This window comes from Notolepis coatsorum (assembly GCF_963971535.1).
Source record: "Notolepis coatsorum genome assembly, chromosome: 20".
In the NCBI taxonomy this organism is placed as follows: Eukaryota; Metazoa; Chordata; class Actinopteri; order Aulopiformes; family Paralepididae; genus Notolepis; species Notolepis coatsorum.
The window spans coordinates 41,883,010-41,908,963 of NC_140184.1; the positions used below are offsets into that span (position 1 = coordinate 41,883,010).

The 25,954-nt window shown below is 42.2% G+C and overlaps 1 protein-coding gene across 15 annotated transcripts in view; it reads left to right on the plus strand.

Annotated features, from left to right (window-relative positions):
• The window catches only part of ppfia1 (PTPRF interacting protein alpha 1), a 150,898-nt gene extending 125,557 nt beyond the window's left edge, over nt 1-25,341 (plus strand). For 3 of the 15 annotated variants that reach the window (XM_084337827.1, XM_084337825.1, XM_084337817.1), the window contains exons 17-30: nt 3,652-3,681; nt 5,971-6,098; nt 6,294-6,466; nt 6,631-6,724; nt 7,555-7,566; nt 9,157-9,238; nt 9,399-9,599; nt 10,838-10,900; nt 15,808-15,983; nt 16,362-16,459; nt 16,683-16,858; nt 22,311-22,379; nt 22,636-22,801; nt 23,477-25,341. In XM_084337827.1, coding sequence (XP_084193953.1) covers nt 3,652-3,681; nt 5,971-6,098; nt 6,294-6,466; nt 6,631-6,724; nt 7,555-7,566; nt 9,157-9,238; nt 9,399-9,599; nt 10,838-10,900; nt 15,808-15,983; nt 16,362-16,459; nt 16,683-16,858; nt 22,311-22,379; nt 22,636-22,801; nt 23,477-23,538 — 1,530 coding nt within the window. In that variant the 3' untranslated portion in view covers nt 23,539-25,341. Of the gene's footprint in view, nt 1-3,651; nt 3,682-5,970; nt 6,099-6,293; nt 6,467-6,630; nt 6,725-7,554; nt 7,567-9,156; nt 9,239-9,398; nt 9,600-10,837; nt 10,901-15,807; nt 15,984-16,361; nt 16,460-16,682; nt 16,859-22,310; nt 22,380-22,635; nt 22,802-23,081; nt 23,162-23,454 lie in introns of all 15 variants that reach the window. The other 12 variants (XM_084337826.1, XM_084337821.1, XM_084337818.1 and 9 more) reach the window with 12 other exon arrangements.
• Nucleotides 25,342-25,954: the final 613 nt, after the last annotated feature.

Below are 25,954 nucleotides of genomic sequence, written 5' to 3' on the forward strand. Positions count from 1 at the left end.
ACATATTTTTCATTCTTTCCTTTATGTATATCAGACATATCATGGGAATGATGGCTCCATGCGGGAAAAATTTACCTCTTTGACCTGTTCCACCTCCTCCTCTTCCTCCCACTCCTGCTTCTCCCTTTTATAGCATGCTAATCTCTTCCTGCCTGTGCCTCGTGTCGTCGGTTGAGAGAAGGAAATTAGTGATTAGTGTTTTTTTCCCTCCTCCTTCCCCTAACTACCATGGAAATATGTGCCACCCCAATGGTTTATTTGCTCTGGTAATGCCAGGTCTGTGAGGAATGTGAAAGGGATCCCCCCCCTCCTATTTTACACACAGTGGAAAATATAACCAGGTATATCTTGTAAATTCAGCTGTTAGTCTCTCTTTATCTTTGGTAGACTAGTTGGCATATTGTCAGATGGTGTAAACCACAAGCCATATTAATAATCTGTCACACAATGGACAGAAGGCAGATGGAGAGTACGCTGTCTGTTTGTTGTTCTGTAGTTCGTCGTGATTGTGAATCATATTTAGATGAATTGAGGTGAAGGAGAATGATTGTCAGTCATCATGACAGTGTGCTTTTATCAGAAGTTAACTTAATCTAGTACAGAAATATCGTAACAACCACCAGGCTATAGGCAATCTTCTTTTCCCCCCCATTAGCTATTAATCGGACACATCCCTGAATGTTTCACCTGCGTGAATTCTTTACTTTTTGTTTCAACGGATATACAGTGTTGCTCGAAAGTATGTGAACCCCTTTGGAATAGTCAGTTTTTCAAATATTTCACACATTAATCTTTATTGTATCTTCATCTAAGATACATTTTTCTGATGAAGCATGTCATGATTGAAAGAAAACACAAATCGTTTGAATATATTTCGATTATTTACTAAATACAGTGATTAAACATGAAATATTATTGTGTCCATAAGTATGTGCACCCTTGGGATCCAGCAGCTGCTGACGCCTATGGCTTCAACTAAACCTTTCCCAGACCTAGAGTTGAATACTTGTCTCTTGCATGTGCTTTGATAGATTTTGGTTAGTTTTCATCATTGAACTCCCTCAATTCACTGACACTTTAGGGATTCCTTGCATGAAGAACTCACTACAACTTCTACAATATTTCAAAGTGTCCCAAAGGTCCCAGTGTCATCTCAGACCATCCATAATGATACACGTCTTCTCATTTAACCACTATTATGTCTATCTGCTTGCATTATGTAAGATGGTTGCCTTGCTGCATCACTCCTTTGGCATGGCTACAGGTTATGGAGCGCATGGCTACAGGTCATGGAGCACATGGCTACAGGTCATGGAGCACATGGCATGTCATTTCTCTGTAGAATTTCAAAGTAAAACATAGAATTCACTGATTTCCTCGTAATGGCAACTTGGCAAGGTCACCAGGACCAGAGGCAATAAAGCAGCCCACAGAAATGACACTCCCATCACCATGCATAATGATAGATTGTCTGTTATAATGGTGTTTTCCTTGTGTTTTCCTTCAATCATGACATGCTTTATCAGAAAATGTAGCTTAGATGATACTGACTGACATGAAACTGACTATTCCAAAGGGGTTCACATTTTGAGCAACATTGTAGATCTGGCGCAGAGATGTGATGCTTCATCAAGCCTGTTGAATAAACGGGACACTGAAAAAATAAGCCTGCATTCCTACTAGGGCTGATTTTTTTTTGGCATTCGAAGCTTCGAGATAAAAAAAGAAAACTAATATATATATATATTTTTTTAATACATTTTATGTTGTCAGACTTGTACAGCATTTTGTTCAACTTTGTTGTTTTTAAATGTGCTCTACAAATAAAGTGGATTGGATAAATTAATTTTATTAATAATGAGTCGGGAGCTGCGCTGCCTGGGCGGCTGCTCTCCGTTACACAGCCAACAACATTACATTACATAATTATGTTGCAACCTTCGTCTATAAAGCAAACAATTATATAAATATTTATATGTCGTTAATAGAGACAAAGGCAGAATTCAACTAAATTTTTTATTAAGACATGTTTTTATATGGGTCGGGACACTATACAAAATACTATAGAGAATTGTCAGTGCTGTAAAGTTTAAACCTTTTTAAATCTTAGACAAACAAAATACTTTGCTTTCATGAAATATTGTAAGCCGTCATTTGAGGCTTTATAAAAGCAGCACAATGAACACAAATCTGTCAGTGCCGAGTCCGACCTCGTCTTAGGTCGCTTTCACACAGGGGCTGTTTGGTCCGGACTATCGGACCAGAATTCGATAGTCCGGTTTTTCGGGTTTGTGTGAATGCGCGTCGAACTCGGTCCGCGGACCAAACACACAAACTCTGGTCCAACCAAAAACATAGGTCTCGGTTCGCTTCATCGGACCAAACGCGGACCAAATATAGGAAGTGCTTATTATTACCACTGCGCGCGGCATTCACTGCAAAACAAGCACACTGCATGCATCTATCTATCTATCTATCTATCTATCTATCTATCTATCTATCTATCTATCTATCTATCTATCTATCTATCTATCTATCTATCTATCTATCTATCTATCTACGGTATATATCTAACTGTGCATCTTGGGTAGAAGAAGGAAGAAAAAACGCGGCTTATTATATTATTACCGAGGCGCTCGGCATTCACTGCAAAACAAGCACACTGTACACATATGGGCAGAAGACCAAATAAAACAGCTACTTGTGGGCACTCATAAAAACAACGCGGTGTACAATTTGTTTAGCGAGAGGATGGTGGTAATGGGCTTCAATAGAACAATGGATCAATGTCACGTCAAAATAAAAAAACTCCGCCTCCGCTGATCTGGAGGGCTCGCAGTCCACACACAGACACACACGCGCGCGTGCACACACACATTTCCATTCTCTATTGTCCAATAGATGAGCGCCCTTTTCGACCGTGTGACATTGTTCAGAAAGTTCGGTGCGCCTGACAAATTTCTGTGTGAACGCAGACGAACCAAATGAAGAATGCAACAATGTTGCAACTTCACCACCAGAACCGCACGAGTCCACCAAAACTATATGTGAAAGCGACCTTAAATAACAAACGGCATTGCTTGTTGTAGTTAACAAAGAGAGGCAGAGTTGATTTTGCAAGTAAAAAATTTGGATTTATTTTTTATTTTATTTTTATATATAGGTATTCAAATCTTATTTTCCCATGCCCATCGGACAAAGCTTTGAAGTATTTAAGACGGCCCTAATTCCTACCAATCAAATGCATTCCATAGTGCCATTTTCTTGAGCTGGGCTGCACTCCACCTACCCTGTCTTTTTACCAACTGCCTGGCTTGTGGTTTCTTTGCTGTGCATCTTTATTTTCATGGATCAGACAGGATGTGCTGTATAGCACCTGTATTGATCCACAAGCCGTTTAAAATAAATTGCTGGTCTGAACATTTTCATTTCACTTTTGTTTGTTTTCATGTCTGAACTTCTTATGCTTGTGTGCAATCAATATGCAAGTGTGTGTATTTATATGTCTGTGTTCTATCTTAAGACTCACTCGTCATGTGTGTGTGTGTGTGTGTGTGTGCATGACTTGGTTCCTCGGGTTCCACCAGGCGGTGTGCCTTCCGTCTCACTAACGTCTTTTTCCTCTCTCTCTCCTTTTCTACCACGCTTCAGCCTAGTGACCTGCGCAAGCACCGCAGGAAGGTAATCCAGAGATCTACCTGTCCCTTATCAACTCCCTAGCCTTGTCGCCCATAACATCCCATTAATCTCTCCATCCCATCCCATCCCTTCCAACTACTGTCTACCATCCAGTCAAATCATATCCTTCAGCATGTACCATCCTCCATCATTCCTAAACATATCGCTTGAGAGCATTATTTCAAACCATCAGATACTGTTGGAGGTTACACAAGTACATAGCCCAAGGGGCCCTTCCTGCGTTCCTGTGTCCTTGTTCAGTGGTGTGTAGTGTTAAGACATGTTCTCATTTACATTGAATTCTTCTCTGTGGTAATACAAGGCACTATGCCAGTACCCTGGGGGCTAGAAAAGTACTGTTTAAGACTTAAGCAAACTTGATGAATCAGATTAGGGCCTATATTTATTAGGAATCTTAAAGTAGGAATGCTAAATTTGAGACCTGATGGGTTGATAAGTCATAGTGAGGTGTATGGTCATGTGATAAAGTTGAATTTGCACCCAGATAAATACCCTAGCGTTAACCTTTTTATTTAGAGTGGGTTATTCAGGATGTCTATATTGTCATGTTATGTATTGTTAAGTACTTTGGCCCATTCGTTAGTCAATAATTAAATAGTGTAAAAAGTGCTATCCATGCATCCCTATTATTGGACAGAATGCATAGGAGAGTAACGGCCCAAACGCACCGGACGTGGGCGTGAGGCGGGCGGCGATCAGCGCTTCACTTTCGCTCCCATGTTAACGGGCGGCGCTGTTTACACCGGCCGCGGGCGGGCGACTCGCGGGCTGGAAGCGTATTTTTTCGCTTCGGTTGGATTCAGAGGAGTGCGCCATGCGCATTTTCACAGAAATACACTCAATATCTGCATTATTACCACACATATAGATGTTGTTCAACCAGCTAATGTGTCTGTATCTTTCCCAATACAAATAAACCATACTATACTTTTTCAGGAATACAGTCACACTGATTTCATCATTCTAAAATTAATTCTAACATTCTAATTAATTAGATAATAACGGGTTATACATGCAAAATGGACAATAGAACACGGGAACTGGAAATCTTTAGAAAATCTTCAAATGGCGACTGACTTCACATATACCGATAGACTATCATTTACAGCTGTTCCAATGTAAATGTGCCTTCCTCTGTGCGCTTTCGCCCGCTCTGAACTTGAACTCTGACTCGGTGTGAACGCCCACGCGAACTGTTCTCGCACGAAACCCGCGAGTGCCCCTGGTGCTTTTTAAGTGTAACAAGAGAGAGAGGTAATACAAGAGAGAGGGGGAGAGAAAGAGGGTGACATGAGGTCATGATATGGACTTGAATTTTGAAACTTTGAAAGTGTGTGACCGGGTCAGTCACTGATAAACCAGGTTTCCCCCTGGGGGGAGACGGTGGCTCAGGTGCTAGACATTTACATTTAGTAATTTAGCTTACAAGTTCTGTACAATAAGTCAGCAGGACGGGTAGAACTCTTTCAGCTGAGTAACAATGTTCATCAAACAGTGTTGAAACTTGAGTGCTGCAGTGTTGAGTGCATAGTATAGTAGTAATATAGAAAAGGAACATTAATTAGTGGAAGAGTGCATGATAGTAGAAGACGGTAAGAAGAAGAAGTGTGTTTTTAGTCGACAGCGAAAGATTGGTCGTGTTTCGGCTGTCCTAACTGGTGGGAAGTTCATTCCACCATTGTGAAGCAAGGACAGAGAATTGGCGGCTTCTCTTTGATGACCCTCCCGGAGCTCGGATAGGAGTGGATCAGGCGGGCCGCTGCGTTCTGAATGCGTTGAAATGGCTTGGTGGTCGGTGGTGCAGTAGTCGAGGCGATGGCTAGAGTGGTCGTCTGGTAATCAGAAGGTTCACCAGTTCCTCCTGGCAGAGTGTCCAAGTGTCCTTGAGAACGAGATTTAACCCCTAACTGCTCCTGATGAGCAGGTTGGCACCTTGCATGGTGAATGCGAGTGAATGGGTGAATATGAGGCATACGGGTGAATATGAGGCATACATTTTAGAGCGCTTGCCTTTGGATAAAAGCACTATATAAACGCAGTCCATTTACCATCCCCAGCTGTGTATGGTCATGCAGTCACTGATGAAGCAGGTTTCCGAAGCTATGCACAGTTAGCCACTGATGAACCAGGTTTTCCCAGCTGTGTACGGAAAATGTTATCTGCTCTTTATTTTCACAACCGTCTACCTCCCTTGTCTGTCTACAACCTGGAAACACGAATGAACTGGTCTTCTAACGCATGTCTCCATGTCCATTGTCCACTGTTTTTAAGCAGTCAGCTCAAGATGACAAGGCCACTATCCAGTGTGAGACGTCGCCCCCCACCACCCCACGCTCCATGCGCCTCAACAAAGGAGCAGGCCACACTGCCAGCCATGAGGACCTTCGAGACATCCGTGGGTAAGACCTCCACCTCTGACTTTGTCTTTCCACCCCTGCAGTTTCTCTTTGGGTTTGTGATCGGGTGGGTGTGTACATAGCTGAAATGGTGAGTAATGTAGTTGAATTGAGTTCAACAGTTGGACCCACTGAACCTTCCAGGGTGTGCCTAGAGCTCCTGTTTTAACTCTAATCTCTCCCTTATTTTTGTCTCAGTCTGGCTGGCCTGCAAGATGGCCAAGGCAGCAACCCTAGCAGCAGCAATAGCAGCCAGGACTCCCTCAACAAGGCAGCCAAGAAGAAGAGCATCAAGTCCTCCATCGGACGTCTGTTTGGAAAGAAGGAGAAGGGACGGCCCAGTGTCCTTGGCAAGGACTCCCTAAGCCAAGGTCAGCCAATCGGCACACACTGGACTCAGGGATTTATTTGTCCAACTTGGTGTACAGTACCAAGTCTGCATCGCTTTTCTTTGCCTTAGTTAATTTACTAACACTCCACACCGCCAGACCCAGCCAGGGCTCTGACCAGTGTTTGTGTTTGTCTGTCACCCCAGCTGGTACCCCAGAGGCAGAGAACAGTCCCAAGGATGGCCTGGGTATGGGGACCCTGGGAGGCCCCGCTGAGAAGAACAGGAAGCTGCAGAAGAAGTAGGTGTCCTCCCAACAGCCCCTCTTCCTTCCCTGCTCACACCACCCTTAATGTAGACTTCCATTTATTTTAAACCTATTGTGTGCTTTGGAGTACAGTGTTTGGTCATGTCTATGATTGTAAAGATATTAGGAGGGACTTAAATGCCCAGAGTAGACTGTTGGTCCATGCAGTGCACTGATCCCAGTATGTTAGTGGTACTTCCTGTTCCTTTCCATGGAGTTGCTAATGCAGCACTGTTGCTAAAATCTTGCCATGCGATCCTTGGCAGTGCTAGACTAGTACAGCCTGGCACTACCAGAGAACAGATTTATAGAATGGAGCAGTGTGACAGCCATATTTGGTCTACCAGTCTGAACGGTATGTTTCAATAAGTCTGGCTTGTTAATTTGCACATACCTATACAGATATAGCTGTATAATATATTGTGGCTGTAAGAATGTACAGGGAACAATGTGCAGTCGGTTTAAGGACCCAGATAGGTTTCTGCGAGGACCTCTCTTAAAAAAGGAAAAATTACTTTAATTACACAGAAAACAAGACTAACAAGAAACAACCAACAACTAACCAAAAAAGGTTGCTGCTGTGCAGGGCCGTCGCTCACCCTTTGCACCACCTGGCTCACGCTCAACATCACCTTAGCACCCCATCTTGCTTTCATTTTACACCCATTAATTTGGTCTCATCAATATTTTCTTCTGAAAGGTTATTGTAAACGTTGTAATTTTCTTTTAGATGACTTCTTAATTAGCATCAATTCATTGTTATTATTGTTTTGCCAATTCCCCCTTCTTTTCTATCGCCCCCCCTCCCCTCATCCCATGTGTAGTCCAAAGACTGGGTAAGTTGGTCCATGTTGCTTCTGCTTTGCCCTCATCTTCCCACACTTTGCTTCACTTGGCCCTTAACCAATACCTCCTAGGACCCCAACGAGTCCTCCCTCCATATGCCTGATGGCTTTTCTGTGCTGCTCTCTTCCCTGCCTTCCACAGAAGAGCTGAACTAACAGGAATGTGCCTGCCCTGCCTTTTACCAGCTTCTCTATTGGAACCTGAAGTCAAACACTAGAACTATGGGAAATGTAGTTGAAGGAAAGACGTCACACAAAAGTTGGCATTTTGTTGCGTTTGTCCTCTCTCCATACTGTATATAAATTGCATAGACCCATTTACTGTTTATAAACAATCACAATGTTTTGGGACGCACGCACAATATGGTTTTAGAAGTCTCCAGGGACAGTCTCTGGATGAAACCGCATGGCGGTGCACCTGTCCGTGCAAGCTCTTTCGTCCAGAATGTCTATGGAATCTCTCCTCGAAAGCACACTGTTTGATTTCAGAAGTTTTGCCTACAAGATGACCTTGATGTAAAATGTCTATACCACGCAGTCTTATTTGATGCTGACATTTTCTTTGAGTCTATGAATAATACCAGTGGTAATGCTTTTGGGCATCTCTGTTGAGGCTTTCTATGATTTTTAAAGATCTTCCAGTCTCATGTCCTCCTATCTGTGGGAGATATGTGGCACATGGCCCCATCTACTGGACAAATATACATCTTTTACTTTCTAAAGTTCTAAACCTTACTGTTATTCAGTCATACAAGATGGATCACCTTACCTAGTACCTACCAACCCATCTACCAGTCTTGCATAATTTAAAGAGTGATAGTCAACAGTCACTTACGAAGAGTTTCATAAACTTTTAGGTATCCATTTCCAAAAACAAACCTCAATGTCAGTATCCCAGTAATGAGAATCAATTGTGATGTCAGACCCTGCATGAAATAAACATACAGTACTTAAGGTATTGCCTTCTTTAATCTTTCCACTTACATAATTTATGCATGTTATCCTCCTTGCACTGAATCAGTGGTTAAACAGGAATGCTTCCACACTATGCTTCCACACAAGTCCAAGAAGATCCTGAAAGCACTGGTCCATTTCCAACTGTTGCTCAGTGCTGCCACAAATGGCTCTGATGCCGGGCCCACTGGTTTGGCAAACGACTCCTCTGGTTGATCAATGGGATGTGTGTGTCTTTCTCAACCAGGGGGGGTAGGAGTGGTGGTGGTGGCGGGTGGCGGTGGCCAATCACTTGTGGTCTGCCTGCTATTTCTGCTACTAGGTTGACCTTGTGATATTCTGTCGAGAGTTTCCAGATGCGTATCCCTCTCTATTTCAGTATATCTTCTTTCCCTTTGTTTTCTCTCTTTCCCTTTTTGTTTTCTCTCTCCCTCCTTTTTTCCCCTCTTTGAGTGTGCATGTGATGTCTTGGAGTGGGTGTGTTAATGGAAGGCTAATTTAATGGAGGGCCTGTTGTGGTGAGTGTGTGAAGGTTTCTGTGGATTTAGCTGTGTGCAGCAGCCATGCATGTGTGTTAGTGAGTGCTTGGCATACTGGTATGTGCTAAGTGTGTGTGTTGTTTTTTAGGCATGAGTTGCTGGAGGAGGCTCGCAGGCAGGGCCTTCCATTCGCCCAATGGGATGGCCCCACTGTTGTGGTGTGGCTTGAGGTAAGAGAAGCGCGAGCACACGCACACCTGTCTTCCTCTCTCACTCGCACACAAAACTCTTGATTCCCTCCATGAATTTTTCCACTGCTACCTATCTTTCGACACCCCTCTTTACAACACTATCCCCCTCTTGTATTCTGCACCCTCTCTGTGCCACCAGCTGTGGGTTGGCATGCCAGCGTGGTACGTAGCAGCGTGTCGTGCCAACGTGAAGAGTGGAGCCATCATGTCGGCGCTGTCGGATACAGAGATCCAGAGGGAGATCGGCATCAGCAACCCTCTTCATCGCCTCAAACTCCGCCTTGCCATTCAGGAAATCATGTCGCTCACCAGCCCCTCTGCCCCAGCCACCTCCAGAACGGTACTCATCTCTGTTCATACACACACACCACATTCTGCATCTCTTCTCTCTCTTGCTAACACTCTACAAGCCTACACACACACACACACACACACACACGCATGCACTCACACATACACATGTACATGCACACACACTTAGGTCGCTTTCACACAGGGGCTGTTTGGTCCGGACTTTCGGACCAGCATTTGATAGTCCGGTTTTTCGGGTCTGTGTGAATGCGCGTCGAACTCGGTTCGCGGACCAAACAGTCGAACTCTGGTCCGCCTGAAAACGTCGGTCTCGGTTCGGCTTCATCGAACCAAACGCGAACCAAATATAGGAAGTGATTATTATTACCACTGCTCGCAGCACTCACTGCAAAACAAGCACACTGCATCTAATCTCTCTATCTATCTATCTATCTATATATCTGTGCATCTTGGGAAGAAGGAAGAAAAAACGCGGCTTATTATTATTACCGAGCGCGGCTTATTATATTATTAATAAAACAGCTACTTGTGGGCACTCATAAAAACACTGTGGTCTACAAGTTGTTTAGCGAGAGGATGGTGGTAATGTGCTTCAATAGAACAATGGATCAATGCCATGTCAAAACTCTGCTCCGCTACGCTGACACAGACACACACACACATGCGCGCGCGCACACACGGGATCGCAGCCACACACACATTTCCACTGTCCAATAGACAAGCGCCCTTTTCGACCGCGTGACATTGTTCAGAAGGTCTCGGTCCGCCTCACAGATATCTGTGTGAATGCAGGCGAACCAAATGAAGAATGCAACAATGTTGCAACTTCACCCCCAGAACCGCACCGAGTCCACCAAAACTATATGTGAAAGCGACCTTATACACATGCACCCACACCTACCTGGCATTGTTAATAATCGAGACCAAAGTCATATGCGACAATTAAGTGTCAAAAGTCTTGTTGATTTTGTTAGCTCTCTTTCTGTCTAACCTTCCTGGTCATCTGATTGGCCATGACAGCTGTCACTCTTGCTAACAATTGAATGGCACATGTACTTACCACTCACTAATAATGGAATTGAACTGGATTATTTTTGATCGTTTCCTAATTAATAAGCTAACCTCATTTAACAACAGCAATGAATGAACTTCTTGATCTTCTTCCTCCTCTTCATCCCTCCTCTCCGTTTCTGTCTGCTCCCCCTCACTCCTCCCTTTCTCTCGCTTCCCTCACTTGTGATTGGTTGGGTGTTATCACATGATCAGTCCACTGGGAACGTTTGGGTCACGCATGAAGAGATGGAAAGTTTGGCGGCCACACCCCCGACGGTTAGTCTCTTCTGATTGGCTGGCCGCATGTGGCAGCTCAGCTCTGTGGTAACGGTTGGCGCGCGTTCCAAGTTGTCTTCAGGGCGTGTCCATAGACCACATAAGTGATTTGCAGTGCCGAACATCTCATTTGTGGGAAAGGTCAATGGCGAAATTAATCTGATTTCAAATTACAGCCATCTCCAAGATCTGGGGCAATCATTGCCTCTCAACTCTTTTTAATCAGGGTTGTCCTGATGTTAAATATAAAGCCAAAAGTAACATAGTTGCTTAGGTGGTCTATTGCAGCTAGCTGCCATATCTCAAAATGCCTGGTTGAGAGACTTGCTCAGTGACTTGCTTGGCAACGTGGAACGTGGCCGTAGTTTTTTCATCTAGTAGTTGGAACTTACTATTTGTATTGTCTCCTCCTTTTCACCTGGCATAGTTGCTCTTTTAGCTCTGTAGTAACTCGTTTTAGCTGTGTGTGTGTGTATGTGAACTAAACGTTTGTGTTTATGTACGTGTGTGTGCTCTTAAGCTTTATTGTACAAGAGTGATTTTTGAACCAAATACATTGGTAGTCGAAAGGCACTTGATAGAATAGAAAGGTGTAATTTGACTAAAGCAAACGGCTCTGGCAGCACAGTGTACTCTTGTCATTGTGTCACAGTTGTTTTGATCAGGAGCGTCTAGTTTTGAACGACCACTAATGCTCTTGCATGTTCAGCAGCCTTAACCTGCACTGCCTTCCTCACTAACCCTACGCCTCTCTTCTCTTCTCACCATGCTCACGCTAACCATGCTAACATCAGGAGGATGACGAGGGCAGCTGGGCCCAGGTTTGCACACTTTCTTTAGCTAACCCTCTCTCTCTCAGATTTTTTTTTAATTTATTGCCACTCAGTTTCCCTCACCTCACTCCCTCCCCTCTGATAGTATGTCTCCTATCTCAAACCCTGCCCTCTTTTTTTATCCTCAAATCAAATGGAACAATGGAAGCAACAGTTGCGATTGGAGATGTTTGTCCGAGGGCAGGGTTTATGATGGGCCAATTCAACCTGGCTGCCCTTTATTCAGTTGAGCCACTTGTCATATAGGGAGATAGAAATTCTCAGCTGACTTTAGAGGGTGTTCTGTAGGGATGAGACAAACATTCTGTTGTCCTATTAACACATTGTGCGCCAAGAACCGTGTAAATAGGTTATTGCCCGCCATGCGTTGAGCGCCAACAACGGCGTATCACGCGTTTGGGATCAATATTTAATTTTTTCGTCTGTGTTACCAAGTAAACAAATCACGGAACGATGGCCAGTTAGCCCGCAGCTTCCTAGTGCTACTATCGTTAGCTCTCAGAAGGTAGCCAGAAGCCTGCAGCATCCTAGTGCTACTATCGTTAGCTCTCAGAAGGTAGCCAGAAGCCTGCAGCATCCTAGTGCTACTATCGTTAGCTCTCAGAACGGTAGCCAGAAGCCTGCAGCATCCTAGTGCTACTATCGTTAGCTCTCAGAAGGTAGCCAGAAGCCTGCAGCATCCTAGTGCTACTATCGTTAGCTCTCAGAAGGTAGCCAGAAGCCCGCAGCATCCTAGTGCTACTATCGTTAGCTCTCAGAAGGGAGCCAGAAGCCCGCAGCATCCTAGTGCTACTATCGTTAGCTCTCAGAACAGTAGCCAGTTAGCCTGCAGCACCCTAGTACTAGTAACGTTAGTATTGTGTATTAAAAAACGCACCGGACGGACTGCGACGTAACGTTTTACCGTTTATTTGCTTGCTCCACCAGTGCACAACAACACACACATCAACTCTCGTTACCACAACGCTTTACGGTATTTTCACAGCACTGTCGCAACATTACCGTAAAGCGTGAACACCGTTGTGATCCACATACACAACAGTTAGCTCTCAGAATAGCCAGTTAGCCCGCAGCACCAGCAACGGTAAGCGTGTCTCATTTAATTTCCACCACTGAAGCGGGTTTTCCCCTATCGTTTGCGTCCTCCTGTGTGTAGACGACCAGCTCTGCGTGTGCTCGCTCCACTAGTGAGGACTGGTCTCGCCCTCTGCTGGCGTGTGCTGTGTGTGCACTACAACCAATGCCGTGTAATAGAAACTGAAACGCATCTGTGATTTTGACCGTATTGATTTTCAATACCGTCGGGATTTCTAAATACCCTGGTATACCGTAATACCGTCATACCACCCAAGCCTAATACACACTCGAGTGCATTTGGATCACTTTTGAAACGCAATAATCGATATGATTTCGGCGTTTATTGCGCCATACAAACCGGAAATGGATCTAGCAGATCGACGTCAAATAATTGGGATATTTTTCCTCCAGTCTCATCGGCGAACGGTAAGAGGAAACTAACGTTACTTTCAGCTTGATTGTCCATTTCTTTGTTTGCAATCAGTCTGATCAATATATCAACCCATACTAAATAAAGCCGTTACTGACAATCAAGGAATTATAAACGACCCCCCCTTTCCTTCACGCATGATGAAGCATAATGTATACCGATCATATACATTTGAATTTTTTTATATAGCGTGTATAGGAAAGAAACGCCAAACGATCAAATCTATCATATGCTTCAGGGCCTATAACTAGCATTTTTGGAATTACAGCAGAAAAGCTTAAAAACATACTTATATTCTCGACGGTATTAACACAATGTATGAATGAAAAAATATAACGTTCCCACATCCGGAACGATAGATACCCGATGTTGAATGAGCCATAGTAATGCAGATATAGCTATAATATTTAAAAAGTTATAGCCCTGCAAAGAAGGTAAACATCTCCATAGGCTTACAGCGGTGGCAGAGAGGGCATAATGATGGGCACAATGCATGGCGCCCAATGTGTTCAACATGGATAGCGTAATATATTAATTATTCTGAATAAACGAACGCTTTATTTCACCTTTCCAAACAAATCAAATGTATTTGTATAGCCCGAAATCACATGGAATTGCCCCATGGGCTTTACAAGTCAAGAAGAAACATCACAATAGATCAAGAACAAAAACCACCATAAAATCCACATATGCAACAACCAGAATATATAGCTTAAAACCAAATAAAAACATATCTTGAGGTTGATCTTGATGGGTAAGCCATTCAAATTGAAACATATACAGATAGGATATGCTGTAATGTTGTAAACAATACTTTTTGTTAGCTAGCATGATACATGCCTAACTTTGAAACTGTTAGTGCTAGATAAACTGCTACATTAACGTATTTTCGATTTCCTATTGTTTACAACGGCAGTGTGTTAACTGGGCACCTGATATGGAAAATGACCAGTATATATATACTCTGCTTCTTCTCATCACACAGCCCTTGCCTCTCGACAACATTTATACAACACGACCTCGCATCTGCATTCGGTGCAGTCTACTCCCCTCACCTGTATAAATACTTTGTTAGCTCACCATTGACGCGGTGGCCATTTTACTCTTATGTCATGCTCAGTGCCGTGCCACTGTGGTTCATCGCTGTACTCTGCATCTCCCTGTGCCACGTGTGCTCAACCAAAGACTGTTGTCCGTCTCCGTGGATAATCCGTTTCGATTATTTCTTATCAGCAACCATCCATATTTCATGCTGATCCATATTTCTTGCGACGCCGTTGAACAGTTTATCAACATCTACAGCCTTCATAGTGATCTGGGGACAGAGCTTCTCCAGGGCAGCTCCCAGGCTCTGGAACTGCATCCCCCAAGACATCAGAGACTCAAGAGTCTCTCTCTCTCTCTCTCTCTCTCTCTCTCTCTCTCTCTCTCAATATTCCAGTCCTGCCTCAAGACTCATCTCTTCTCCACTGTCTTCTCTTAACCCCCCTTCGCCGATCCATCCTTGTGTGTTTGTCTCACTACCCCGGCCCATTGTTGTAAAGCGACTGAGTTCTAGAAAGGTTCTATATGAATCTAATGTATTATTATTAACCATAGTGCCATGGTTCCCTGATGACGACTTCAAGTAGTTATATCCTAGTATCTATAATACTAGTATCTGTGCAACCATATTTCAAACCAGTTCAATATCCTACACATCGATTCAGAACAGACTGGGGTTAGACTGTTACTCAGGTGACTGTGTACTGACAACACTGTGGTTTCATCTGGTAGATGTGTAACTGAAACATGATGATAAGGTTTCAGAAACCAACCTCTGCGGCAACAATGGAGCGAGTCGGGTTTCCTGTGCAGAAACCACAGCTAGGGAATGTTGATTTGAGACGAGTCATAGTCAGATGTGGATGATGCTATTGATAGATTTATAATTTAAATATTTATTCTATTGGGTAAATGACATGCATACCAAGGCAAGTAGTCGATGAGCCTGAGACTAGAGTTGAGCTGAACATAGCAGAGTTTTTTAAAACGGTCTTAACTTCTATAGAACAGGTTATAGCATCAGTATTAGGGCTGTCGATCTTGCTCTCTAATCTCATTCTAATTTAAGTGCTTTATTTATTTTTAATATCATTTTTTTTATTAGCATGTACATATATGCCTACACCATCAGTTGTTATGTACGTTATGTCCACTAGATGGTATTATAACCACTCAAAGCTATTGTTTTGTTGTAATATTACCAATAAACATTTGGAATTACCAACAGGTGATCGGTTTATAATATTTATTTATAAGTCATATTTATTAAAAAGAAAATATATAATTTAAAAAGACATTTGAATGGCAATGTCGGCATTCGAATAGTATAATAATTGTTTTTATATTTTAATCCTGAAATGTATTCCAACAGCCCTAATCAGTATGTTGGTCGTATGGTCCTAGATTTGTTACTCGGACTTCTAGTTCTTCTAGCTCTTCTACTGTAGATAGAAATTATTTTCCATTAGGTGATTTACCTATAGCCATACTGGACAACACACTCATCTTGTCCTCAACCACAGACGCTGGCTTATGGAGACATGAATCACGAGTGGATTGGCAATGAGTGGCTGCCCAACCTGGGCCTGCCCCAGTACCGATCTTACTTCATGGAGTCCCTGGTGGACGCCCGTATGCTGGACCACCTCACCAAGAAGGATCTGAGGGGACAGCTCAAAATGGTGGACAGCTTCCACAGGTAACTGACAGGACTCAAAACTAAAAACTTGTTATGTCATGTACTGCGTCATGCATTGCATCCAATGGGTGGTTAAGGTGGGGCGTGAGGTTACATGCTGCCAAGCTCTTGAGACACAGAAGATGTTAGTAAGTTTCAGATCCTCCTCGCAACAGAACAATGGGATTAAGGTTGAAAATCTGCGAGATGGTGATGAAACTGAACAATAAAGCTACAGTCAGGAAACATGATGATAATGAGACTGTAATGGTCACAACTTCCCGCAAATTAATAAATGTCAAATTATAAAACATACAACACAGGGCCACAGTACTAAAGCGGCAACAGCGAATAATTCACTCTTCCCTCACTCTTGCTCTTCCTCTCTGTGTGTTCTAGGAACAGTTTCCAGTGTGGCGTCATGTCTCTGAGGAGGCTCAACTACGACAGGAAGGAGCTGGAGAGAAGGAGGGAAGAGACTCAGCTGGAGCTGCAAGGTAGCCAGCTGCTGTAATAAATAATAGCACATTTCATTTCTGTAATGCAGCTTAGTCAATGTTTCAATAGACCTGGGAAATCTGGCCCATCTGGTCGGATAGTTTGTTGCACAAAAAAAGTGGCGGTCATCAGATCATCTGTGCCATGCCGTTTCCCTGCCCATGTTGAGAACAGTCATACAAAGTGGAACTGAAGGTTGAACTCATTGTCCTATTGTTTCAGACGTGCTGGTGTGGAATAACGAGAGGGTGATTAGCTGGATCCAGGCCATTGGTCTGAAGGAGTACAGCAGTAACCTGTATGAGAGTGGAGTCCATGGAGCGCTAATGGCCCTGGATGAAACCTTTGACCACAACACCCTGGCACTGCTTCTGCAGATCCCCACACAGAACACACAGGTAGGTGCACACGCACACACGCACACACACACAGACACAGACACACTAAACAAATACTGCAGTGCACACACGCAAAACCCAGGCAAGGCTGCTGCGAATCAATACATCGAACATGCAGGCACCAAACTTATACACTCACACACACACTTCTAGCTACTTTGCGGAGACCACAGAGTTTTGTTGGCCATCCCTGATCCAGAGCATTATGTGTAGAACTCTGTTATATACTGTTGGTATAATTTGTTTAAATCTAGTTCAGTGTTGTTGGAGTGAAAGTAAACACATGTTTCATTTCATCCAACAGCTTCTTTCTTGGAGTGGTAACAATCTCGTCACAGAATGGAAAATTAGAAGAATAAAATTACATTCAATACAGTTCATGGTTCGTGAGGGTGTGTCAAAAGTGAAATTATTATTATAATAAATGGTTCGGTTATGGTTCGCATTGCCAATTCACAAATTAACCAAACATTCTAAACAAAGCCATGTGATCACACGGGTCAGCCATTTATTGGACATCATTTTGAATCCCATACCTTCCAACATTATTTTAGATACATATCTTCTTAGAATAAAAACTATATTGGGACATACAGATGTAGCCATTCGGATGGTCTACCCCTGCTGATTGTTTTTTTTTTAAGTTTGCTTTAATCACAGTAACGTTGGCGAGCTAGCTAAGTTATACATAAATCGGTTTTCATATAAATCAATCTTCACTAAGACTTTAAAAACGATGGTGTGGCACGGTCTACGGAGACGCAGAAAAAAGCTACCAATCCGAGATAACTCCGAGACTGACTAGCGTTGTGCGTAACAAGTCTCAGTCTCAGTCTCAGTCTCAGTCTCAGTCTCAGTCTCTCTCTCTCTCTCTCTCTCTCTCTCTCTCTCTCTCTCTCTCTCTCTCTCTCTCTCTCTCTCTCTCTCTCTCTCTTTCTCTTTCTCTTTCTCTTTCTCTTTCTCTCTCTCTCTCTCTCTCTCTCTCTCTCTCTCTCTCTCTCTCTCTTTTCTTAATATCTCTTTCTTAATATAAGCCATTCTCCCTTTCTGTGTGTGCGTGCCCGTCCCAACTCTGGTCTTTGGAAAGTTTGATAGTATTTACTGATAATGTTCATATTTAAACTTAGAAAATAATTATACAGAGAGAAGCTTCAGCAAGTACAAAACGCTGCTGACCGACAAAAGAGAACCCCTCACTGAGGAAAATACAAAGGCCTAACCATCATGTATCACAATGGTGATGTCAGCATGAACCTTTAAAGGACATCTCTTTGAAATAAATGACATTTTACAGTTTTTTTCTGATCTCTTTTAAACAAATTATTATTTTGTATTATTTAAAGGGGAACTATCTTATAAATGGCCTTTTTGAGTGTTTAGCATTGTTTCCTAGCTATGTGAACTTATATTAATATGATCTATGTCTCAAAATTCTCATATTGGCGCATTCTTCCAATTCTCCTCTCACAATATTCACCCTCACTGAACTGAGTCGTTTGAAAATGTGCCTATATGTGATGTCATATAGTCACTGCTGCATGTTAATGTTCAGGCGAAGACGACGCTCCGCAGTGGTTTAGGAGCCCAGGCTCAAAACAGCTCGAGATCTTGAGGTAGAAAAATGCTGTTTTTGAGGACTTGATTAGAAATACAAAACAATGAATAAAGAAAATATATATATTACAGAGGTGTTCCATAGACTCACAGGAATTGTGTAAAAGTGCCCAAATAGTGAAAGAAATAGTAAAATAGTTCCCCTTTAAATATTAAATTATTTAGTTATTGCACTGCACTGGCAGTTGAACTGCAGTTGACCGACAAAAGAGAATCCCTCACTGAGGAAAACACAAAGGCCTAACCGTCATATATCACAATGGTGATGTCAGCATGAACCTTTAACCCATTCAGTGCCAACCACGAGTATAATCGGGTTAACTTGCCATCGCTTGAGTGCCAATCACGAGTATAGTCAGGTTTTAATCGTTATTTCTTTTATTAGCGATATCCATTCATTTTCATCCATCCAACCTGATGTTATCGTTGGGAATGGGTCTGAGCTCGCAAAAGGGCAAATACCGCGGATGGTATTGCACATCATTGGATTGGATTGGCTGGGAATGTGCATCAGAAAAAAAACTCCGTCCGGGTTTCCCTTCTTGGGCAAGCAGTATTGTGTTACCACATTGACTGGGGAGGCTGGGACGAGCGTGAATTATGTGTTTTGGACTAACGTTGGATTCACGCTACGAGGGCCATTTCATGTATGCACGAGCAAGGATAATAATGATGATCTAGCGTTGATTTCAGGAAGATTCGATAATCAGCTGAAAAATGACAACGTGTTTTGTGTATTCCACTAAAGGGCTATTATCGAGTCTTTCTCTGGAATTACTAGAAATCTCAAACTATACTCGTATTCAAAACGATATAAAACGGAAATGTACAGATGAAAAAACAATCCGTTTCGTACATGTTGACTGCAAGCAAGTCATTGATGAGCGACGGGTGTATTAGACCCATAGCCATAATTTAAGATATATTTTAAGCACTCGCAAATTTCCCCGTCCTCCCATTGATTAAAGCGCTGGCCTACAAGCCCTAATTTGGTCATATCCGGCCGGCTTTGAATGTGTTAAAGGACATCTCTTTGAAATAAATTACATTAAAGGACATCTCTTTGAAATAAATTACATTTTACAGTTTTTTTCTGATTTATTTTAAACAAATTATTATTTTGTATTTAAATATTTAATTATTATTTAGTTATTGCACTGCACTGGCAGTTGAACTGCATTGAAAAGAAAGAAACCGCATAACCTAACTGGCACTGAACATTGAACTACACTGGCACTGTTTGCAGATGTACTGTCATTAGTTTAAAAACATAATTTTTTTTTTTTTTTTTTGGTAAGTCCAAAGGAAGAAATATAAAATCAGAGAAATCCGAAAACGGGGAAATTAAAAACCGAAAAATCCAAAAACAGGAACATTCATATCTGAAAACAGGAAAATATAAAAAACGGATTTCATAGGGCCCTAGTTAAGGTGAGTTAATAAATTCACTCTGAAAATCTGCTCCGCTCTGATAAACTGACATAAACTGTCAGAGCGTCCAGTGTGCACTCTGAGCCCTCAGAATTTCCGAACAACTTGAGTGTGCTCGCTCTGACACTGGTTGTCAATAGTTATGAGTGTTGTATGTGCCTCCCTGTATTGTAAATAGTTCATATGTGTTGTCACTACTGTATGTACAATTGTAAATAAGTAAAAAAAAATTTTTATTATTTATTCATTTGTATTTTATTTTTTTATTTTTTAAACAAACACATAAACAAACATGACAACACACGATAAGATATACAAGCATTAGTTGTCAGTGCACATCCAATGAAATCACATTTTAGTTAATTGTCTTATATAGGATATACCCTTAATACCTGTTATCTAAAAACCTACACACATATGCTCTAGCTCGTACTCCCCCCTCCCGGACCCCCCATTGGATAATCCATCCACTTTCCCTCGCTCCTAACCAGACATTACCATTATATGCTAGCTTTTATTTTCTCCACCACTTCTAACCACAATGTCATTTTGGATTCATTGAGACCCAAAATTCTTGCTGTAGATATTTCTTGATAGATCACATCGAGATATGTAATAATCCAGACCTTTCGGCACATTTTTTCCGGTTGGAACCAACGTGATGCTATCAGCTTTTTAGCCACTGTGATACCCGATAAAACCAATCTCTTTAGCTGTGGATGTACTGCACACTCAAAAACATCATTCAGCAGTAGTACAGAGGGGTGTACAGGTATATTCCAAGTTAAGAGATTTGATAGTTGCTGGGTCACCTCTTTCCAGAATATCTTAACTGGTGGGCAGTCCCAGTACATGTGCATAAATGTCCCCTCGTCCCCATTTCTACATAAGGAGCATTTGGAGTCTTGTATAAGACCAATTTTTTTCAGTCTTATAGGAGTCAAGTATGTCCTGTGAATATAGTTAAGATTGATTTGTTGATGGTCCGGGTTCCTTGATGTGAATCGAATATTTGCCGGATAACGGAAAACGGATTTCATAGGGCCCTAGTTAAGGTGAGTTAATAAATTCACTCTGAAAATCTGCTCCGCTCTGATAAACTGACATAAACTGTCAGAGCGTCCAGTGTGCACTCTGAGCCCTCAGAATTTCCGAACAACTTGAGTGCGCTCGCTCTGACACTGGTTGTCAATAGTTATTGTGTGTTGTATGTGCCTCCCTGTATTGTAAATAGTTCATATGTGTTGTCACTACTGTATGTACAATTGTAAATAAGTAAAAAAAAATATATTATTATTTATTAATTTATAAGTTTATTTATTTATAAATATTGTTAATATTTATTTACCTAATTTATGTGCAATCGTTTCATTTCAGCTCAGTGTAGAGAAATGCACCGATACTAACAACCGCCTTACTGCGCGCGTCTATGACGACACTGTTGACACCACGTATCCTGCGACAACACTAGTCGTTTTGGGGGGCCTACCACCCCCCCTGAAAAGAATCCTAGGGGAAACACTGAACGGTATCAACCAGTAGGGGTGCTCGGGTTATACCAGGTTACTTTTCGTCTCCAGACATCCTCGGAATTAAATAATAATAATAATAAACACGACAATATTTGTATCATTAACAATTATGTTTTACATTTATAGTCATGACTGAAAGAGGCATCTTGATGTCCGACAGTGAATAAAAACACTGCAAATGACAGTGAATAAATAAATAAATAAACCATGTATAATATACATTCATTGGTTTAGGTTAACCACGCCCCCCATTCTGAAGCCATACCCATAACCCATTTCATATCTCGTGAACCGTTTGTCATAGATACTTGCGGGTGGCGCCATTGGACTCAGTGGGGATATCCTCTTTCATTGGTCAATGTTTGCCACACCCACTATTCTTAGGACCAGCCCCCTTTTGTATATTTAGAACCGCTTGTCGTAGAAACTTGCGGGTTGCGCCATTGTACTCAGTAGGGATATCCTTGTTCATTGGTGTGTTTACCACGCCCCCTAGTATTAGGCCCCGCCCACTTGTGTGTCTTTTGAACCGTTTATCGTAGAGACTCGCGAGAGGGGTCGTCGGACTCGGCTTGAAGATCCTCTCCCGTTGGCCAGCGGGGCACACACCCACACTTTCACAATTTCCCCCCTGGAATTGTCTAGCATATTATACAGTCGAAGGTTGGAAAACAAAAAGCGGTTCTTAACAAATCCGGTCTGCTCTGTGATGTATGAATACATTTTCACGCATAAAGAACTGAACGTTTTAATGAATCCTGACTCGAAATCTAAATTCGTATATCCAATCTGAAAATGTGTGCATCATTACACCCTTAGTGTTTTCTTCTCTTGTTCCCTCACTTTGCTTTCCATCTGCTCCTTCTCCCTTGCAGGCCAGAGCAGCTCTGGAACGGGAATACAACAGCTTACTGGCCATTGGCACTGAGAGGAGAATGGAAGAGGTCACACACACACACACACAAACACACAACTGTAGACTACTTGTCAACACAATTTACCACAATTGAGGCCTCACCCTCATTTCTTAATCTTCCAATCACAACGGTCTCTTCACAAATGTTGTTTATCCGAGGGAAGTGACAGTTGTGAAGAGGGCAGAGCTTGAGATAGATCAGTTACCCTAAACCTCTTATTACATATTAGGTTTGAAGCTAACCCGGTCTCCTATTTTCTGACTTCTTCTTCCCTCCCTCCCAGGATGAGGATAAGAACTTCCGTCGTGCCCCCTCATGGAGGAAGAAGTTCCGGCCCAAAGATATGCGGGGGATGTCCCTGGGCTCATCAGACACCCTGCCAGCCAACTTCAGAGTGAATAGCAGCGCGGCGTCTCCCTCCATGCAGCCAAAGAGGAGCCCCATGGAAGGTAGGCAAAGAAAAGGAGGGCCCATGAGACTGCTATTCGTACATTAATGTGTGTGTGAGTGTGTCGGGAGAGATGAACATAATTGCGTGTGATTTTGTGTGTTGAGTTGCAGTTAATGTTGCTACTTACTCGTGTAGATGAGTTGTGTCATGACAGTCCAACCCTGAGTCCTCGTGTTCCTCTGAATTTCTTTTCAATGGCTTTCCTGCTTTGGCATGTATGTCTCTGCTGTGACTAACGGCATGTCTCTGCATGTGGTTTTGACATCCTGGAAACCCAGGGAGTCAGTCAATACAGAGGCTGGACACTGCCACAGTCAGGACCTACTCTTGTTAACACACAACCCAACCCAGCACAACGGTAAGTTCACACACATACACACACACACTGATAACATTTGAGAATATCGGAGAGATGCACATAGACACTCAAACTTTGCACATGGCAGTTTTCTTTTTGCAAAACCACTGCTTCCTCTTTTTTCCAGGCAGAAAGCAGCTTCTTATAGTTCTGAGTTCTCTGCTTCAATAACGCATGTTTTCGGCTTTCTTTGTCTCTTCTTTCCTTTCGCCTCTCTGGCTTCTGTCCTGCTCCTCCTCTGTGTCTTCGTATCTCTCTCTGTCCATTTCTCTTCTTTTTTCCTCTCTTCTCAGTTTATCCTCATTATTTCTATAGGTAACCATTGGTCAGAAGACGAAGGGGAATTCCCTGCCTTCAAGACCAGGATGATGAACTGAACTGACCTACAAGGACACTAAGAGATTTTCTGTTTTGTTTTTGTTCATCATCACAGGAAAGAAAAGTGCTTAGTCATATTTTCATCAATATCAGTATCCCTAGAGGACGCACATCCTAGATTTATCAGCGTTTGTTATCTTATTTATATATGCCGACGGGACATTTAATTGATTTTAGAATAATCGTGTAATCTACTTTTGTCTCCATTCCCCTTTAATCACCCCCCTTTTTTTTCTTTTTTGAAAACTTGTTTCCCTACTGTGCCCTTATTATAAGCTTAACTCTCTCAGATGTAACTGAATGTTTCAACTGTCTGGAGTTTGTATATTTCTATCAACAGACATGTTATCTAATCTTTTTATAATTGTGATCCTATTGACCAGATGTACGTTTTTATTTCACTCTTTCCTTTTAATTTGAATTCTAATCATTAAATTGATGCTCAAGTGACTTCTATAGACGGTTTCAGTGGAATTGCATTGCTAGGAAACAGCTTGGAGCCCAAGTTTAGTTCCTGCTGCAGTGTTTGCTAATATCAATAGCTGACAGGAAATGCAGTCCATTGAGAATTTGTTTGTTTTTATCAAGTTGAAACAGTCTAAATGTGTTATATATATATAATAGATATATATATATATATATCATTAAATATATATATTTAATGATATCCCTGTTGTAAAAAAAGAAAATAGCTTATCACTCGTGACCATGTGTAAATGCAGCTCATAGGTCAATGGATTTGTGATTATCAAACGCATTGCTGGAGTTGGTAGACTGATGGATTCACAGACTGCTCAACACTGTGGTACATTATCACCAGACGGTAACTGCTGGCGAGCCAGGTGTTTGTCATGTGAAACACTTCTTTCTTTCTTTTTTTCCCCTCTTTTTTCGTCCCCCTCATATCTGCGATACCAAAATTAAACTCTTGAATAAAAGCAAAGAAAAGCCATATAACGGTAGCTAGAATACAAGGGCTACTTTCGGATGCAAGTCAAAATAGAATTCCAGGTTTTCTCTAGTTGACCTTGCATGCAGGAACCTCTTTACCCCCCTCCCCCCCTAACTCACCAGCTCCCCTTGCTTCTTCCTCCTCTCCCCTCGCCTCCTCTGGGAGATGGCACAGGAAGGCTCACTGGTACGAGAGGACCTTCAAACGTACAGATGAGCTGAAAATGGCGATTCTCCTTCAATGGACCAACTTCACTGCGGCCTCAATCGATCCCCGCTATGAATAGATCCCCCTCAAGGCGGTGCGATCCACCCACAGACCTTTTTTAAGAACACTTTGTACCAAGACTCATATCAAGCCTTATTGTTTTGTAACTCCTTACTGTCCTCTGTTCTTATTTATTATTCATTCACTTTGTGTGTTTTGTCAGTTTCTTTCATTTAGAAGTAATGCCACAATGTCTAGGTTTGTCTTATGCTCAAAACACAGGTTCCACAATTGGTTTTCATGGCAAATGATGACCTCGAACTGACGACTTGTCCCTCACCCTACATGTACTGCATAGCATAGCAACATTATCCATTTCCTGTCCCCTTGTGGTTTAGTCATTTATGCACAAAGCAAATCATCTTGCTGTCCTTTTTCTTTTCTTTTCTTGTATTTTTTTCTTTTTTTATTGTTTCCATCTATCCTCATTGAAACTTCTCCTGATCTTGTAACAAAATGATGTACAGTCTGAGTACGTATGAACTATTTTTATCACAGTATTATTTATTGCTTACTTTCAATAAAATACTGAAACTTATTTTCCACTGCCAATAAAAAGACTAAGTCTTTGTGTTTTCAAGCATCCCTTGCCTTTGCCATCCTATTTATATCTGCTCCCTGGCTTGTAGTATTTTACCACTGTACATGTACACCGTGTTTCCTTACTGACTTGTAGTATTCCACTACTGCACAAGTACACCCCATTTCCTTTTTGAGACATGACTAACAGAAATTGATGAGATTGTATGTTCTGCTGAGGAGTATAAGCTTGGTGCCTTATTTACCTTCAGTGGAAGTGCTGGTCACACCTTTGACCCATTGTCTACTGCTAAAAGCTGGGCAAATGGTGCCACTTCAAATATTTATTTTGATTCTGAGCCCTAAGTATAGAGTTTACCTGGGGTTAGCTGAGAAAAATAAAATCCAGTTTACAAATTAGTGGGCATAAATTCGTAATCCAAGGGGACGGATTACAAATCTGTGGGCATGGATTCATAATACGAGGGCATGGTTTATAAACCCAGGGGGGGTCCATATTGTAGGAGCAACATCACGGTTGCGCTTGGATGGACCTTTGCTGACCACTTGAGGGCAGCCAATACTAATGTATCCCTAATACCCTAATGTCCCCTTGTGAAGCAGTGTGACTAAAAGAAGACTCCTGCTTTACACCCTGATTTAGTGAGTTTTTATTA